The 19349-nt window shown below is 49.7% G+C and overlaps 1 protein-coding gene across 1 annotated transcript; it reads right to left on the bottom strand.

Moving 5' to 3' along the window:
- Nucleotides 1-1319: 1319 nt before the first annotated feature.
- SLC2A2 (solute carrier family 2 member 2) lies at nt 1320-13863 on the bottom strand. The gene is made up of 11 exons (XM_054386370.1): nt 13831-13863; nt 13147-13242; nt 12364-12629; nt 11692-11816; nt 10367-10482; nt 9421-9583; nt 8273-8460; nt 7097-7201; nt 5201-5302; nt 3280-3483; nt 1320-1511 (listed from the first exon to the last, which is right to left on the bottom strand). Exons 1-11 carry the CDS (start codon nt 13861-13863, stop codon nt 1320-1322), a joined length of 1590 nt encoding a protein of 529 aa, XP_054242345.1.
- Nucleotides 13864-19349: the final 5486 nt, after the last annotated feature.

The raw sequence follows: 19349 nt of genomic DNA, 5'->3' as shown, positions 1-19349 counted from the left end.
TTCTATCCTGAGAAAGCTGCTAGAGGGTAGCCTGCCATCACAACAAGGAACATAGCAATATTAAAAACCAAGCAGCATTTTACAACAATTCCAATGTATCTCTCCCCACCCCCCCCCCCCAAAAAAAAAAAGTAAGAAAAATCCTTGCAAATTGTTTTTGTCACATAAAAGTACCTCATAAAGAAGCAAAATGAGCAGAAACAAGGCTATGGGAACAACATGACCTCCTGCTTGCAGGATCAGGCTTCCTGATCCAGGTCAGGCTTCCTGATCTTGGCTGAAACACACCCAGCCAGCAAACCTGTAAGTGGTACAAAGTGGGAGTTGGATCAGTGGGGTGCCCTTCCAGTTAACCCACTTCACCCTTGGGTTATCATTAATTGTCATGGTATGGAGAGCCCAGGCCTCAGGTGAAGCTAGAGCTTGTGGGTCTGAGCATTGGACAAAAAGAGGAGTGGGGAAGGAGCAGCAGCAAGAGGAAGTGACTTGGTCGTGGTCACACCATGGGACTTGAGTTTCCTGCCCCGGGGGCTGGGAGTGCCCAGGCCCATTGCGTGGTCGATGATGTGCTGTCTTGTGCTGCAGCAGGGATAAGGGAGGGAGGAGGAGGTAAATAGTCTGGCTGAAACAAAAGAGGAAAGAATTCACATCAGCCCAGTCAGAGTTTCTAAGATTCTCCTAAAAACATTGCAACTTGAGAAACCCGTATCAGACTGGACAGCATTTCCATAATGCATGGGTTGCAAAGCAAATAAGGTACATCCCAACTGATACAGGTGGGATCCACCTTCTTCCTCTGCCAGGCAAGAGTAAAGGGGAGTTTGTCCAGTCTGTTTTCCTTCCTTGCCTTCCTTGGGTGATCAGTGCCACGTGCTGTTGGCACAACTGCACTGGCAGTTGGTTTCTCTAAGTGTCAGATCACTGAGCAGAAGGAATCAGCAAGCATGGGACACAAAGGTGAAAAGATGAAGCTACAGCATCAGCTGACCCCCTCTTTCCTTCATCCCAGCTGAGTGATGACTCTGCTTTGCCAACTAGTAAAGATCATTGTCCCATTGGGCTCCTCCAGCAGGGCTTGGGAACACAGGTGTAAGACATTCCTCCTATCCTTCCCCTGGCTCTTCCCACAGCCCACTTGACCCAAGTGTTTCAGAGTAAACCACCAGGTTAGCACTGGAGGCTCAGAGGTGTGAGTTGCAGCAGCCAGAAGGCATCTGACAGATGAATCCTCCTGGGCTGCCAGCTGTAAGGTTTTGGTGAAATGAGACTTTTGCCCAACGCTCTTCTGGCTCAGCCCCCTCCATCCTGGGTGATGATGTCTATGCCTGCTCGCTGCGCCGCAGGTCTTGCAGCTCAGTCATGGTTTTGGCCGGGAGCTTCTTGCGGCGGAACGCAGCTGCGATCTCCTCAAAGGACTTTCCTTTCGTCTCCGGGACCCTGAAGTACGCAAACAGGAAGAAGACCAGGAGCAGGGCTGCGAAGATGACGAAGACGTAGGGGCCACACAGATCCTGCAGGGGGCAGAAGTGAGAGGTGGCAGTCTTAGGCTGATGCCTAGAAATTTTCCACAAATGCCAAACAGAAAGTAGTAGAATGTAAATAAATGACCATTGGCTGTAAAAGGGAAAATAATGATAAGGTCTAAATAAATCCCATTGGTCTGATTACCAACATAAGCTAGTTATGTAAACTAACTTCTTCTCTTTTTGGCTTCTTCCCTCTAGCTGGTGCTTCTGCTGGCTTTGCTGACCTTGGCTGTGTTCCTTTGTTGTGGCTAAGTACTAACAGCCTACTCTCTCCTTTTCTCCTTTCTTCTCTTGTCCTGTGTACAGGGAGGAAGAGGAGGAAGCTGTTGTTAACCCCCTGTTTATTTCCGGGGGGGGGGATTCTTGTGTTGTTTAGAAATTGTAAATATTGTATGTTTTGTACATATTCATTGCATTTCATATTTTAGATTGTAGGTTTTGCCTGCAAATACAGCTTCATTTTCTTTCAACTGAGCTAGTCTGGAAATTTTACATTGGGGGGGTTAATTTCAACCCACCACATTCTTATGAGTGAATTAACAGAGGACATCAGCACTGCAGGGATGACTTCCTGTTGTAGGTTGCTCCAAGCCCCCCCTTCCCTCACCTCCCTCTGCAAAGGTTTGAATGGGGGAAGACAAAGGTGTGAAATTCATTTCCCCTCCCCCTGGGAGCTCCAGTGGGGAAAGGTAAAAAAGGCTCCTTTCTTCCCGCTGGGAGCTACAGTTCCTCACGTGTATTCACTCATGGGAAGGCCCATGCTAGGATCTGGAATTGTGACTGGCTGGGTTCTTTGTGCCCAGTCTATACTGGCACTGGACACATTGTCTAGTGAAATCTTAAATAGAGTGACCAGAAAGTGGTCTCGAACTCAGTTTTGGGACTTGTTTTGGACTCGTTTTGGGATTCATTGGACTCATGGTGAAATTGGAGAGATTAGCCTGCAGCACCTGGACCTGGCTTCTCCCCAGACCTGCTTACCCTGGGTTCCTGCTCCCTGCCTGTGCTGGAGCGACCCTGCCTGCTGTAAACTGCGGCTGTTGGCTGGAAACACGCTGGCAGTGCGGCTTCTCTTGTGCTGCTCCATGAGATTTGCCTCGTGGGAGCTGTGTCTGGAGACACTTTGACTTTGGCGGGTCCCATTTATTTGGATTTATGCCGTGTGATCCACAAATTGGATTATAAAGCTTGCAGTTCTGAAGCCTGCCACCAAGGAGAGATCCAGGAACCATCTCCAAATTCCTACTTCACCCTCATGGGTAACATCTGGCACTCTTGGCTTTTCCCTAGGGTCCTGGCTTGCCTCTGATTTCCTAAGTGGGGTAAAGCTATCTTGTGGCTTCACCTTCTCCATTTTCTGAATTCTCTAAATTGAACTAAAGTTGCCCGTAAGCATCCTTGTAGAATTCCTGACTGAACAGAACCTGTAAATAAAAGGTAACCGGTTTTGTATATCATTTTGGGGTGGGGTTTTGGGGGAAATAAAGGTAACTGTGTGTTTCTAATTCCTGCCTTGTTCATTTATTCCCAATCAAAACACTTCCTCTTCCTACCCCAGGTGTCTGAGGCGTCCAGCGAGGCTTGGAGATGGAGATGTGCGAGGCACAGGCACGTCCCACTGGGCTGCCATTGGGTTTCAGGCAGATTCAACCTATCTAGTGTGAGGTGTCCCTGCCCACGGCAGGGGATTTGGAACTAGATGATGCTTGAGGTCCCTTCCAACCCTAACAACTCTATGATTATGATTCCTTACCGTGAGGTACTGGAAGCACATCCCCACGATGAAGTTGCAGGTCCAGTTGCAGAAGCCGGCGACGGCGATGGCGGCAGGGCGAGGGCCCTGGCTGAACAGCTCGGCCACGATAAACCAGGGGATGGGCCCTGGCCCCACTTCGAAGAAGATGACGAAGAGGAAGATGGCGACCATGCTGACGTAGCTCATCCAGGCAAACTGTTTCTGCAAGAGGATGTACCGCTCGGCGTTACCGTCCCAGCGCAGCTCTCATTAGTGGTCATTATTACTTTAATTAGGCATTGTGATAGTTTCAAACTATGCCTATAACATTTTTCACCAATCTTGAGTGGAAAACTAGTAAAGTGTAAATAAATCACTATTGGGTGCAAAAAGGAAAATTATGATTTTTCTAAACAATTCCATTGGAGAGATAAGATTCGGTTCCCAAAACAATTTCTCTCTTTGCTTCTCTTCTCGTCTCGCTTCTTCGCTGGGGAGATACTAACTGGCTTTGCTGACCTTGGCTGCATCGCTTCTGTTTTGGCTAAATCTAATATCTCTGCTTCTCTCTCTCTTCCCTTTTGTACAGGGGGCCAAGGGGGAGGCAGGGAGAGAGAAGCTGTTGCAGCTCCCCTGGTCTTTTGGCCAGGGGGTCCTTGTGCTGTTTGTTTATTGCAAATACCTGTACATATTGTCAATACTGTATATTTTGTACCTATTCATTGCATTCTGTTGTAGATTGTAGCTTTGCTTGTAAATACAGCTTCCATTTGCTTCCACCTGAGCTAGTCTGGCAAAGTTAATGTTGTGGGGGGGGGAATTTTCAACCCACCACAGGCATCTCTTCAGAAATGTCTTTCTGTTCAGACAAGGGGGGGCCTGGACATGAATAATTAATGCTCTAAACTCTCGTGATGGCTGTTGGCTGGGTGTGTGGTGCCAGCATTGCCTCGTGTGGAGAGGGCTCGGGACTCACAACTGTCAGCTCAGCTGTACATTTGAGCCCACTCCATGCCTGCAGCATGGCTAGGAATAGGCAAAATAGTGTCTTTGTTAATGACCAAAGTGTCCACTGAAGGAAGCCCACCTCTTATTTGGTTTTACATCTTCATGGTGGCTTGCACCAGTGCTTTGGACTGAGTTTGACAGGGTCCAGCTACAGACTTTTTACTGAGGCCTGTAGTGATAGGACAAGGGACAATGTTTTCAAACTAGAGAAGAGTAGACTTAGATTGGATGTTAAGAGCAAGTTCTTTACCGTGAGGGTAGTGCAACACTGGAACAGGTTGCCCAAGGAGGTGGTTGGGGCCCCATCCCTCTCGCTATTCAAGGTGAGGCTTGACAGGGCTCTGGGCAACCTGATCTAGGACATGGAGGATGTCCCTGCTCACTGCAGGGGGGTTGGACTAGATGACCTTTGGAGGTCCCTTCCAACCCAGACCATTCTATGATTTTACATCCTCTGCCTGTTCTGCCCCATGTCTCACAGCCTGACCCCTCACCTGGGTGTCAGAAGGAATAATTTGTCCCTTTTTTTTTAAAGACAAATGCTAGTCTAGTATCCCTGCACCAAGCCAGGGAGATGCAAGGTGAGGGTTTAGGGCTCGTGGAGGCATGCCCTGGGTTTTCTCAGCAGGCATGGGATTATGCCATGGGAACAGTTGCTAAGGAGCTGAGGTTGTCAGTGGGCTCTAGGAGGGGGCAGGGGACATGTCATTTCTAGCAGCATTGGGGTGTCTCAGGGGCCAAAAGAGCACAGTGTCCTTGGGCACTGCTGTGCCCAGAGATGGCTCCAACTATGGCCACTTTGAATTGTCCCTTCTAAGAACAAATGTTCTCTGAACTTCTCTGAGATTAAAATGCAGAAAATTCACTTTAAAGGGTGGTTTGTCTTCTCTGGTTTGCAAGACATGGAGAGAAGATGGAGAGAAATCCTTACCAGGAGCAAAAGTCCAACAGTCATGGCCACGGTGCTCACCAGCATACCCATCAAACCAGCCAGGAACAGGGATCTCCTGCCTGCTTTCTCCACCAGAAAGACCTGCAGAAATATGTGCAGCAGCTCAGTCTCTAACACTGCTGCTCTCAGGAGGTTCAGTCAGGTGTACTAGCAGTGAGCAACCCCTTACCACTAACACAACACACTCCTAGTTTTCTAGCTCTTGTGGTTTCCAAGTGTGAGAAGCTCTGCTGGTGGCTGCTGGGGAGCCAGACTGAGCAGTCACCCTGCCAAGGGTAAAGTGAGACCTCATATACTCAGGGCTCATGCACTGCCAGGCTCCCAGGGATTCCCACTGCTCCTGTGAATGCATTGCTGACCATGGAGGACTTTTTCTCTCTCACTTTTTTGTTTTTCAAGAAGAATAAACTTAGTAGGTCTGCATTAGTTTGGAAGCAGCCTTCAAAATGTAGCAAGATTCAAGTCACTTCACAGGTCACTGCACCTTGCCTGTCCTAGGACAGGGATAGTTATGTAGCACCCAGAGTCAGGATTTTTCCTCCTACTGCTTCCAGATTCCTTTTGCTTCCCTGGCAGCCACAAGGTCTAGCTTGTTCCTTCTCAACTCCTCTTGGTGTGCTCCAGTCATCTCACCCAACTTTCAACATTTGTCCCTTCACCCAGTGGGCTGATGTGGGTAACTCCAGAGGACAGCACACCTGGCCTGCCCTCAGATACTGTGCACTAACCTCTGAGGCTGCCTGCTCCTTTCCCCTCTGCTTCAAAGGACACCTTTGGCTATAGGAGCAGCCTTTGCTGTCATTACAGTGAGGGATTTGTGCTTCCAAGGGACCATCTCTTGCTGGAGGCCCTTCGTCCTGCCAACTCAGGAAGGTGCACAGGGCAGGGCTCTGTGCTCCCTTCTCCCCTTGCCAAGGTCCATCTGCCTGTCAGTGCTGCTGCCTTTTGATCAGGGTCTGTCATTTATTGACAAATGTAGCTAATTTTTAAGTGCTTATAGCCAAAAGAAGCAAAGAGCAAATGTCCCAGGCTGCAAGCAGCACAGCCCCAGGGTGGAGATTAAACTGCAGCAGACACTTCAAGCCTGAGAAAGATCTCTTCCAGCTGCATGCCTCTATGCCTCTTTCCACAATAAACATCATGTTTTCTCCTCTGTATGGGACCTGTGGTGGCCTTCCTCTGCAGCAGGTGCACCCCAAGACTTCCTGGACAAAGATCTCTTGGAGCTGTGTCTTTCTCCTTTACAGCTAGTCCTTAGGTCCCCCTAGAGATGTGAGGGAAATGAGCTTGGCATTTCCTGATCTTCTATTAATGGCACATTAAAGAAATAATTGCCTGCTGATAGAGCTTGTGTTCAGACAAAGAAAGGGAACCAGCCTTTTATTGCCACTGAGTCCCACACTGATACCACAGGATAGGTGCTGGGTTGCTTTTATTGGCATGGAACAGCCTTTGGCTATCACTGGTGCAGGTGCTACATGCATAAGGAAAACCACTTGAAAGATAACAGCTAAGAGGCAGATTGTGAGCTGCTGCCTTCCCCATCACAACCCCAATCCCCTGCCTGCTCCACCTGCAGAATTTCAATCTCAAAGGCAACTTTTCTTTGATGAGGGGAGAAAAGCTGAGCTACCAGAGGTGATGGCAGTTCTCCCTCCCCGAGACATCCAGCAGTGCTGTTTGGCAGCCGCCAAGCTTGGATTCTTTTAAACAAGGCTTGGCCAGGGAATGACTTTTCCTGTGAGGTGCTCAGGGTCAGCCCTGCAAAACTGCAACTCCCAGCCCCAACTGCAGGATCAAATCATGTTTCAAAAGCACGTTGTAGCTTATGTGTTCTTGTAGTCCGGGGTGTGGGGGGCAGAGGTATTTACTTACAGAGATAACAGTGAAGATTGTGTTCACCACTCCAACGCCGATGGTTGCATAAACTGGTTGGCCAACTCCAGCTCTCTCAAAAATGTTTGTGGAGTAGTAAAAGATCTATCAAAATACGTTAGGATGAAGGATTAGACAACTGGGCTGGTGAAACTTTTCTTTGTTCTCTTGAGGGAAGAGTTGCACCTTGCTTGGCTGAGATGTGAAGTAATTTAATTACGATTAGGGTTTGGTTTTTCTTTTTTCAACTTCTAATGGCTTGTTATAATAATTACAGTTGAAACTTTCAGAGGAGCCTGAGGGAGTTCAAAATCCCATGGAAATTCTCCTCCTGACCTGCTGCATTTGCACATTTAAAGATGTTTTCTTCCATGTAGTCTCAGGTTTAATCTTGGAAGCCAGGTGACCAGCACTGACCACTGGAGACCAAGACCTTTAAAAATTACTCTTGCTACATTGGAATGACTCAGATGTCTCCCTTTCTCCAAGAATAAGGCAATTCCAAGGGCAGGAGGTAAGTGGGTGGCTGACCCTGTGGCTGGTGGATGGGACTGGGAATGGCCTCAAGCCAAGGCAGCTCAGCTCTGTGGGGTGCTGAGCCCCAGCTCAGCCCTGTGACGCTGAGCATCCCTGCATGTTGCTACTCTGCTTGATGTGGAAATGCTCTTAGAGTTTTGAAAGCTTGTGAGATAGAGCCTCAGCCTTTCTAAACCTGCCACCAGAATTTCAAAATGTGAGTCTTAGCTGGGTTTGAGGAGGCTCCATGCTCCTAGGTGTAAAATGGTGATTTCTGGTATCCCAGGAGGTGCTGCAAAACCTGTTTATCTAAAAATATCTGGAAGACAGTGACTATGTGGTTCCTGGGGTGAGCAGGTGGTCATTAAGCAGAGTGCAGTGCTGCTGAACTCAGGTATGAGGAGGATCACAGGAGAACTCAGTGTGGCTCTGCCTTGCCAGCTGCTTTCATGCTGAACTCCCTCACACCCTCCTGTCCTGTCCTCCCATAGCCTGGCTTGGCAGTGAGGTCTGCCTTCAACACTGATGATGGTGGTCACAAGACTTATTGGAGCCACAGAGAAGCTTTTTGTTCACTCCTACCTGACTTGGGCAGAGCCAAAGCCTGCCTTTTCCTGCTCAGTGTGGATTTCCAAAGGCCAAGGCTTTTGGGAGACTCACCGCGTTGATTCCTGAGAACTGCTGAGAGATCTGCACCATCAGTGCCACAACGACAGCCTGCCTGTACTTGGAAGAGGTGAAAAGCTGCTTTATGGAGACTTTCTTCTCACTAGCAGCTTCCTGCTTTTCCTTTTCCATCTCAGCAATCTCTTTCATCGGGTCACAGTTTCCTCTGAGCCTTTTCAAACCTTAAGCAAAAAAAAAAGACTGACGTTTTATTTGCAGTGGTGGATAAGGGGAAGAGTAAGGACAAGAACCTCTCTAGCCAAAAGGCAGGGGAAGCCAACCACATGGACAGTAATGTCCTCTTCCTCTGAGGACTCCTATGGCACACCAAGTCCCACAGTTTGTCTGTTTGGCAAGGGGCAGCAGCACATTGGATCTGTGAAAGCTCTGAGATGCCACACTCAAGCCCTGTCCCTCTGCAATGCTTATTAGAGTTATACAATTATAGAATTGCTAGGCTTGGAAGGGACCTCAAAGATCATCCAGTTCCAACCCCCCTGCCATGGGCAGAGACACCTCACACTAGATCAGGTTGCTCACAGCCACATCCAGCCTGGCCTTAAAAACCTGCAGGGATGAGACTTCTACCACCTCCCTGAGCAACCTGTTCCAGTGTCTCATGTGTCTAAATGGTTTCTGGTCCAGAAGTAATTTATGCTTCAGCACCTCAGAGCTTCTTAGTTTCAGCTGTGTCCTATGATTGACTGCTCTTCCTGCCTGCAGACATGGCTGGAACCTGGCTGGACCCATGCTGGAAGGTGCATCGCTGGTCGCAGTAAGCACTGTGGATTTGGTGTATAGCTGCAAATAGCAGCAAGACATCAGCTGTTCCCCAGAAGATGTCATTTTTGCACCTGGGTGAAATCCCTTCCAGTTGAATGGGGGGTTTGGGGGTGGCATCTGCTAGATGTGAGCTCTGTGATGGAAAGGAGTGGCATGCTGAGGCTCACACCACCCACAGCGACACAGAAGTGAGTGTGCCTTAGTCAGTCACTATATGCCAGTGTCCAAAATCCCACCTGCAAATGTGCTGTGTGGGATGGAGCTACACGTGTGAGCCCTCAGCCAGGATTTCCCTGCTGCATTTAGCACCATGTAGAGTGTAAAAACAGCTCCAGAGGAGCCCAGAATGTGTGTCTTACTTTTTTTAGCTTCCTCCACCTTCCCCAGTTTGATGTAAAGGTATCGAGGGCTCTCAGGGCACAGCAAGAGCAGGAAGAACTGCAGGAGAGCAGCCACACCAGACAGACCCAGGAGCAGGGGCCACATCTCATCGTTGCCCAGAAGAAAGTCTAGTCCAAGGACCTGGAATAATTGAAGTATGTGTGAATGGGTTATTTTGGAGCCTAGGAAAAGAAAGGAGCTGACCAGCGTGGCATTTCAAAGGGACAGCCTGGAGGCAAAGCAGAAGCAAACACCAATTCTCAGTCCTAACAATTGGATTTCTTTAGTTGTGATCCACACTTACAAGGAAGGAATGAACAGATGGTGTGAAATGTCGTGAGGGAGACTTTGGCTTACAGGTGCTGCGGAGCAACCCTCTGCAAAGCATTTTTTTTGCATTCCCACAGCCTATGAGGCCAGCAGGTCCTTCCTTGTGAGCTTTTTCCTCCCCCTGTCGTCTGTCCACACTCTTTGGCTAAATCAGTTTAGATGAACTTTGTGGTTATGTTGAGTTTTTCTGGATGTGTTGGTTCTTGGTACAGTTGTGTGCCAGCCTGTCACGCAGCTGGGACTCCTGCTGTGCTGACAGGGATGTTGAGCTCCCTGCTAATCTGACGAAGCCATTTTTGAGCACCTTGAATATCAGGGATCTCATGTTAGGATTCAGGCTGACTCCGAGGAGGTGCTTACAAAAGCTTGACCAGGGGAGGGGACAAACTGTTTGCAGAAGTACTTTTTATTTCATGAGAAGTCATCTCTGTAAGACACCTCTGACTCAAGGTGGGAGTTTAAGCCCATCAGAGCAGATTGCTTTGCACTGCTCTTCAGTTTTGGGGTGGAAGGGTGAGTGACACCCCAGCATATCACTGGAGTATCTCTGATCTCTGAAATACTCTGCCTGGACCCATGCACTTGCCTTCTTACCTGGCTGATGAGGATACCTGTGACGATAGCAAGCTGGTGCAGTGTCCCCAGCGCTCCTCGAAGGGCCGTGGGAGAGACCTCACTGACGTACATGGGCACGAGTCCAGAGGAGAGCCCTGCACCAAGCACAGGCAGGTGTCACCTTTTCTACACCACATCTTGGCAACCAGCAGAAACTGCTTCCCAACTGGGAAAGGAGGATGGAGCCTATGTGCTGCATCCCACATCCCACTAAGCCCCTTGTGCCTGGCTGGGAACCACCTGCACTCTGCAAAAGTGCTTGGATATCCCTGGATGAGAGCCCCAAGCTGGGAAGCCTTTACACTTGGACACACACATTCAAGCATGGAGCAGAGATCATGCTCTGGGAGGAGTTGTTACACAGCAAAGAGCTTTCTTAAAACTTGCCTTGAACCTTCAGAACAGAGTATTGTGCCTGTGTAGCAGTAAGAGTGATAATAAATGTCATTCCATGTTACTTGCCCCCTATCTTATCCTCAGGCTGTACAGTGCTCCTCTACTATCTTCTTGATAGCACTGCAGTCTGGGGAACCTGTTACACAGCTTGGCTGATGACATACTGTCCCAACAGCCACCACCAAGTCAGAGCCCTGAGATCACAGAATCGTTCAGGTTGGCAAAGACCCTCAGGATCACCAAGTCCAACTGATAACCCTACTCTACAAGGTTCCATATCCTCAAGCACCACATCCAAATGACCTTTAATCACGTCCAGGGTTGGTGACTCAACCACCACCCTGGGCAGCACATTCCAGTGCCTGACTACTGAATTTTTTTTTTCCTGATATCCAGTCTAAACCTAACCAGTAGCAGCTTAAGGCCATCCCCTCTTGTTCTATCATTAATTACCTGAGATGCAGAGGAAGGTCTCACTCCTTTCTAGGATAACATAAAATAAACTGATTTCATGGTAGACCCAACCCAAATGATCACAGGATCATAGAATACTAGGGGTTGGAAGGGACCTTTGAAGATCATCAACTCCAACGCCCCCTGCCAGAAATGCTTCTAGGAAAGATCCTGGATCAAGAATCATAGAATCAGTCAGGGTTGGAAGGGACCACAAGGATCACCTAGTTCCAACCCCCTTGCCATGGGCAGGGACACCTCACACTAGATCAGGCTGGCCAGAGCCTCATCCAGCCTGGATGGACAAGTACAGGGAGAAGAGAGAAACCTCCACCTGAAGACCCTTACTGAACTAAAAAAAAAAAAAGATTCAAAATATATAGGAAACACCAAGCTGCAGCCCCCAGCACCCACTATGGAGCTGTTTTGCAGTGCTTGACCCTGCCTGGGCTTACCACAGTACAGCCCTGTGACTGCTCTCCCGGCGATGATGAGGATGTGAGACGGCCCAAATTTTGACAGCCCCATCAGGAGGTTCCCAGTGATGGAGAGGACGTTGACCACCAGCATGGCTTTCACCCTGAAAAGGCAGCAGCAGCAGCAAACCTCTTTCTGGCACCTCTCTCAACCAAAGCAGCCGTCACAACATACACTCAGAGCTATTAAGTGACTTAATCAGCACTACAGGGAAAGAATTAATGATCGTAGGCACCAAAAAAAAAATGTCAGGCAGGGGTGCAATCAGGGCAGTTAAAAGTATATCATACATCCTGTGCAAACACCATTCCTCTCCCTTTTGGAATGGAAAGGAGGGGAGGGGGATGGAATTTGGAAGTTAATCAAGGATGCTCATCAGCTGCTTGTCTGAAGTGCTAAAAGTTGCAATAAACCCCCTGATTTATAAGTGAGGATTTTAATAAGCCAGATCTCTCTGATGGCTGGAACGGTATTTTGGAGGTTTGGATGGGGTTTTTTTTGTTGTTGTTGTTTTCTTTTTTGCATTAAATTAGGAAAAAAAATCACACACATTGTATTTCTACAGGGAGGGAAGTGCTCTAAGGGAAAGGAAATGGAGCGAAAAGGCTTGGGCTGGGGCATGCCAGTCACAGCACCCAAGGTCCTCTCACCTCCCCAGCCGGTCGCCGATCCACCCCACGGTGAAGGAGGAGACCATGCCACCGATGGCAAACACGGAGACAGAGAGGGACCAGTACATGGTGAGGATGTGTGAAGAGGTGGCAAGGTCCTCAGCACTGTCATCCAGGGGTGCCAGGGTGCCTTCGGTGCCAAACCAGGGTGCCATGGTGCTGGTGCCATCCTCCTCAGAGGCATTTGGGGCATATCTGTCCAGGGGGGTGATGCCCAGCACACGCCTGTAGTGGGCTTCAATCACCTGTGATGGGCAGAGAGGAAAACTGCCATCAGCTCCTATCTATAACCATCCCTAACCCCCCCTTTTGGGCATTCTTTCTGCCCCAGGATCAACTTTTCATCAGAGGCTCTGCAGGGGTGAAATTTGGGTCCCCCACAGCTCCCCAGCACTTGGACCTGCTGCAGGCAGAGACAAGGGCAGGCACAGAGCATCACCCCATGTCTGACACCACCTCCTGGGCATGGGGTGAGCACAGTGCCTGAATTTGGCACCTGTGGAGAGGTGCCAGCCCTCTGTCTGGGCACAGACACTGTGCTAGGGACAGCAGCAGGACATGCAGAGCCTGAGGAGTGGCAGTGTGGGGGTCCCCGCTGTTTTCTCACCCCTCTGCTTTACCATGGGGCCTTTGTACTGTGAGAAATAGCACCTCGGGAAGGGACAGAGCCCTTCGGAGGGCTTCTGCAACGGACCAACCAGCCTTGGCTGCCCTGAAGCCCTTGTCCCTTAGCTGTGCACGGCTCCAGGGCGCTCTGCTTACCTTCTGGGGGGCATTAATGACACCCAGGCTGTAACCATACTGGAAGAAGCCCAGCACTGCAGTGAAGACGGAGAGGATCAGCGTTCCCGTGAGGTGCTGGGAGAGGAAGCAGAGATCAGCCTCACCCTGCTGTTCTAGCCCTGCCCGAACCTGGGGGAGCTGCACCCTACCCCTGTCCCCCAGGACCGTAGCACCCAGGGGTGCTGCTGCAGCAGCTCAGGTGCTTTCGCTGGCTCCAAATTCCCTGAGGATGAGTAGGATCGGGCTCCCAGGGCAGAGCAGTGTTGCCTCACCAAGAGCAATCTGTGCCGGGGCTCTCCCTGCTGCGCCGCCGGTCCTCACCCCGATGTTCCCGGGTGAGCGGCAGCTATGCTAGCAGCAGCAGCATTCACTGCCCCCTCCCCATCCCGGAGCAGATGCAGAACAGGTAGGTAAAAAAGTGTCCAAAATGGTGTTTTTCAGCAGTGCTGTCTCAAGTATTAATTCGTTCCATCAGAGTTTAAATAATCCCTTGACCCCTTTTGCATCTGTGCTCAGTATGCAGCCATCAAAGAGCAGGTAATTAGGGAAAAGAAATTTTTTTTTCTTGTTGTTTTTGGTCTTGGCACCCAATAAATGCCACTGCTTCAGTGCTGGGCTCCTGCAGAAATTCTAGTGCAAAAAATACCACCAAGCCATGGTTACCTTCTCCGCTTGCATTTTGTTTCTCTTGTCCATCTTGCAGCTTCTCCACTGTGCTCCCAAGAGCAGTCACTGGTCTGGGATGTGGAGGGAAGTGGGAGCTTGGGCAGGAAAGAAGGGAGAGCAGGGCTGGGATGAAGGCAGCAAAAGTGGCTGGTGCGCCAAGAGATGGGATTATATCAACTCTGGAGTTAATGAGAAACCAAAGCCTTACACGTGCTGTTTGGCTACTGCTTGGCTCAGGACAGCCACTAGTCCAATCCCTGCATTTGGGGGGACAAATGAAACAGTGGGAGACCTGCAAGATGTAGAGTGGACCTGAGAAATTCCAATGATCCAGCTGAAAGGCTGGTTTGGGGCTGTCCCTCAACTGACCAGTCTGCAGTGTGACGTGCTGGGGTTTGGGGAAGATGCTGAAGCATGCCTTCAAGGTGTTCAGCACATTTTTTAGCTTCTCTGCTGGGATTTTCTGCTCCATGACAGCCCTCCTGCTGAAAGAGCAAGAAGAAACCTTTCCCAGCATGGGTAGCCAAGAAGCTAGAAAAATGACTAAGAGTGTTTTATTTAGATAGCACTTGGCACCTGCTTTAAAATATATAGGTGAGTAGCTATAGCATATTGAGCCAAACACCTGTAAATGCAGATGCAGCCAGGTCTCTGTCTCTCTCTCTGTGTGTCCATGCACATACTTACCTGCATGCACACAGCCCTCTCAACACGTAGCTGTAATGCCAGTACACACCTCTAAGCTGTGCTTGAACTTGATGATCTGAAAAAAATCTTCTCCAGGCAAAGTGATTCTCTGATTCTCTGCATCCTGAGCAGTCAGAGGAGATAGCTGAGCGTACATATGGGAGATACTGCCTAGTAAAATTACCCAGGAGATGACAATGATGTCTGGTTTTACTTTGAAGCCCACAATGGTGTGACCACTGAGCCCAGCTCATTACTGTGCTGTCAGATATTGCTGATGCTGGCAAACATTGGCAATGCTATCAGACACCATCGATGCTGCCAAATGTCACAGCCCTTTGGCTGGACTTGCTTGCGACTCGTGAACTTTGCACATCTGCAGAAGCTGGTCTGAGCTGGTCTTGCTCAGCTCTTGTTGTCCTTGATTTTGTCAGCAAGAGGAGCTGGAGTAAATGGTGGCCACCCCCAGCTCGGTGTGCCAAAGTCTGAATCAGCTCAGAAGGTGATTAATGCTTATTAATGCCTTTGCCTTCCAGATAAGCCCTTGATGGGTCAGCAGCTGAGCTGGATGATGCTCTCAGTCAGCCACACTTCACATGGGCACAGAATGTACTTTCTACAGAGGAAGAGACAAAAAAACAAAACAAAACAAACAAAAAACAAGTGAGTGTAAGACCACTAATCTTTGCACTGGCCTCTTCCAGAGAAGTAAAACTTTAACTGGAGGAGAAAAGTTCATTGCATTACTGCAAGCATTGATTCCAGGCACAGCACCTGCATTCCGCTCTGGAGCTGGCATAGCTGTGAGCAGGGGGCCCCCCAGGCTGAACTTTTTGAAGTTTTCCCCAATATTTGTCCTTCCAGGTGAGATCTTTGCCCACCAGGTTTGTTTGCTCGCTGTGTGTGGATACCCAGGCATTTACAAGGCTGTTTTCTTTGCACTGTGGTTAAATGCCTTCACTCTGTGGGTGGCAGGGTTAGGCCATTAACGGGCTGCTCACGTTGGAGCCACAGAACACATCAGAGCCCTGGCCCAGTATCCCAGACTGAATTATAAAGCCACAAAGTGGGTTGGCTTGGAAGGCATCTTTAAAGGTCATCCAGTCCAATCCCCTTGCAGTGAGCAGGGACATCTTTAACTAGATCAGGTTGCTCAGAGCCCCAGACAACCTGACCTGGAATGTTTCCAAGGATGGGGTGTCTACTATCTCTCTGGGCAACCTGGCCCAGGGTTTCATCACCCTCAGTCTAAAAAATGTCTTCCCTCTCTCTATGCTAAATCTCCCCTCTTTTAGTTTCAAACCATCCTCTCCTGTCAGAACAGGCCCTGCTAAGAAGCCTGTCCCCATCTTTCTTCCAGGCCCCCTTTACATACTGCAAGGCTGCAGTAAGGTCTCCCTGAAGCCTTTGTTTCTCCAGGCTGAACAGCCCCAACTCTTTCAGCCTTTCTTCGTAGGCAAGGTGCTCCAGCCCTCTGATGGGTTTTGTGGCCTCCTCTGGATCCCCTCTGGCAGGTCCATGTTCCTTCTTATGTTGGGGGCTCCAGAGCTGGACACAGTAGTCCAGGTGGGGTCTTAGCAGAGCAGAGCAGCAGAACCAACTGCCTGGATCTGATGGCCGTGCTGTTTTTTGATGCAGCCCAAGGTATAGACTGGAACCCTTGGACACTGTGAAACATTGGGCCAGGACCCATGTTCCCTCTGGAATCCCCATCCTGTCCTGAGTTCCCAGCTGAGGGAGTATGCTTCTTTTTCCCTCTACACTTCCCAGCCTGATGGAGACAGCCTGAGGTTGCAAAGGCCATCTCAACCCATTATATCCTCCCTGCTCCTGCTTACAAAGTAGAACCCTCCCTAATCCTGCTTCCCAGGGATGGTAACAGCTGGGGCAAGTGGTGGGGAGGCAACCTCCATGGAAACCTTGGATGTCAAAGGCTGGAAGCTCCACAGCTACCATCCTCGCTTGGCCAGGTCTGCTGGCAAAAGGCATGAAGTTATCCTGGGGCTTTCCCATCCTTTCCCAGCCTCTCTTACCCTCCCTGCCAGGCTCAGTGCTTCGAGCAGTGCCAGGGCTGCCTTGCTTCTTGCGTACAGCCCCCAGATGATGCCAGAGCATCACCCCAGGCAGCTTGAGCCCCCAGGTAGCTTTCAGGGACATGAACAGGGTCAAGCCCTTGTGTTTTGCTGAAAGGAGCTCTGGATACAGATGTGCTGCTTAGCAGAGGCCAGCTCGAGGCTGGTCCCAAGGCTCAGGGATGCGAAAGGTCAGTGTGGAAATCTGCATTCAGCTGCACTCACTTCCCAAAAGAGCTGTTGGAGCATCACACGTTGACTTTAGCTTGGAAAACTGAAGCACACCATTTCTACATGCTAGAGCACTGGGCCTGACCTCACCAGGATGAGTATCAGCCCTTCAAATCTCTTGCACATGTGACAGCTGGTTGTGGGAGCACAGAGTGTATGGTGCAGGTACCAGCACATTGCTCTCAGGAGCAACACTGACTCTTCCCACAGCTGGTGAGCCTCACAGTGCACCTAAGTGATTTGAGCAAGGGCACAGAGATAGAGGTAGCATCTTCCCTGCAGAACCAGCCCTGCCATCTTTGCTGCTGGGACCCCAGGTTTGCCAGCCTGGGGCTTCTCAGTGCTTTCTCTTCTCCCTGTTCAGATGATCACTGGATATGCCTGAGGGTGATAAGAGCATGTGTGCTTCATGTGGCTGCATGGGACCTTCAGCACCCCATTTTCAGCAGCCTGGCCACCCCTTGTGCACTAGGCAAGAGCTGCTGGAGTCCCATTTCCTGCAGCCACACCACTCCCTGATGGGCTGCTGCCAGCTGTGCTGCTCAGCTTCTCACTTGGTTGCTGCCAATGGTGGAAAAACATGAGACACAAAACCTCAGGAGGCATCATCATCACCATCATCATCATCATCATCATCATCATCATCAAATAATAATAATAATAGAAAAGCTGGATGTTTGAAGGTACTGAGAGCCTTTGGTCAGCTCAGAGGCTGCCTTACACAGACTGTCCCCTCGTCCACATGGGGCTTTTCCTTGCTGGAGCCAGCAGAGTGGCTCAGGTAGGTACATCCCACAGCTATTCAGAGAATGTGCTGTGATGCAGAGGTGAAACACATAGATGAAACATGCACTGTGCAAGTGGCTCAGCACTGCTGTGGGTCCAGGTGGCCCCAGATTGAGGGCATCACTGCCAGTCCCAGGGAAAGCACTGTAGAAAGACTGCTTTAGAACTACAGGATCAGAATTGTTTAGGCTGGAAAAGACCTTTAAGATAATTGAGGCCAGCCATTAATCCAACACTGCCAAGTTCACCACTAAATCATGTCCCCACATGCCACATTTACATGTCCTTCAAACACTTCCAGGGATGGTGACTTCACTACTTCCCTGAGCAGCCTGTGCCAGGGCTAGACAACTCTTTCAGGGAAGAAATTTTTCCTAATATCCAACACAAACCTGTCCTTCAGCAACTTGAGGCTGTTTTTTTCTTGTCTTATTGTTTGTTACTTCAGGAGAAGAGACCAACCCCCACCTCACCCCCACCTCCTTTCAAGGAGTTGTAGAAAGCAAGAAGGTCTCCCCAGACCCTCCTTTCCTCCAGACTAAAGAACCCCAGTTCCTTCAGCTGCTCCTCACAAGACTTGTTCTCTAGACCCTTCACCAGCTTTGTTGCCCTTCTTTGGACACGCTCCAGCACCTCAGTGTCCTTCTTAGAGCGAGGGGTCCAAAACTGAACCCAGTGTTCAAGGTGTGGCCTCACCAGTGCTCAGTACAGGGAAACAATCACTGCCCTGGTCCTGCTGGCCACCCTATTGCTGATGCAGGCCAGGATGTGGTTGACCTTGGCCACCTGAGCACACACTGGCTCATGTTCAGCCAGCTGATGACCAACAAGGTTTCAGTGTCCAGGCCAGCAGCACACACTGCAGCCCTGGTTAGCACTTTGCCCAGGGGCGCAGGGTTTTGTGGCTTTTCTCCAGGGTTCCCAGCACAAAACGGTTCCAAACTGTTCTTGTAGCTTCTCATTACCCAAATGTGCATGACAGGTAAATACCAGGAGACCCAAAGAGCAGTCAGCTCCTTCCTTGGGGTGACTGCACCTTGTAGCCAGGGTCATAACATTTCCTGGTGGGCATTATTTACCTGATTTGCAAACAGCAGTGTCTGCATCACTGCTAGTGCTTTATCATTAAAACAAAGTGCAGGGACTATGTGTGATGTTACTGTGAGACAGAACTGCTGTGCTTATTGCCTGCTCCAGGTTGTGCCTGCTGTCAAATCTAATGCTGTGTGGTAGAAGCAGTAGGCTGATGTTTCATAGAATCATAGAATTGTCAGGGTTGGAAGGGACCTCAAGGATCATCCAGTTCTAAGCCCCTCACACTAGATCAGGTTGCTCAGAGCCACATCCAGCCTGGCCTTAAAAACCTGCAGGGATGAGGCTTCTACGATCTCCCTGGGCAACCTGTGCCAGTGTCTCACCACCCTCATGGTAAAGAATTTCTTCCTAACATCCAATCTGAATCTACCCATTTCTATTTTTGCTCCATTCCCCCTAGTCCTATCACTACCTGACAGCCTAACAAATCCCTCACCAGCCTTCTTGTACCCACCCTTCAGATATTGGAAGGCCACAATAAGGTCTCCTCTGAGCCTTCTATTCTCCAGACTGAATAGCTCCAACTCTCAATCTGTCTTCATAGGAGAGATTTATGGTTGGGCTTTGCTTTTGAAGAGTTAAGCATGCTGTCACCTCAGTGGAAGGAATTTAAAGATTCCATAAGGACACCTTGCTGTCCCTGTG

This window comes from Indicator indicator, chromosome 13, assembly GCF_027791375.1.
Source record: "Indicator indicator isolate 239-I01 chromosome 13, UM_Iind_1.1, whole genome shotgun sequence".
In the NCBI taxonomy this organism is placed as follows: Eukaryota; Metazoa; Chordata; class Aves; order Piciformes; family Indicatoridae; genus Indicator; species Indicator indicator.
This window is presented reverse-complemented; position numbering and strand designations above follow the sequence as displayed.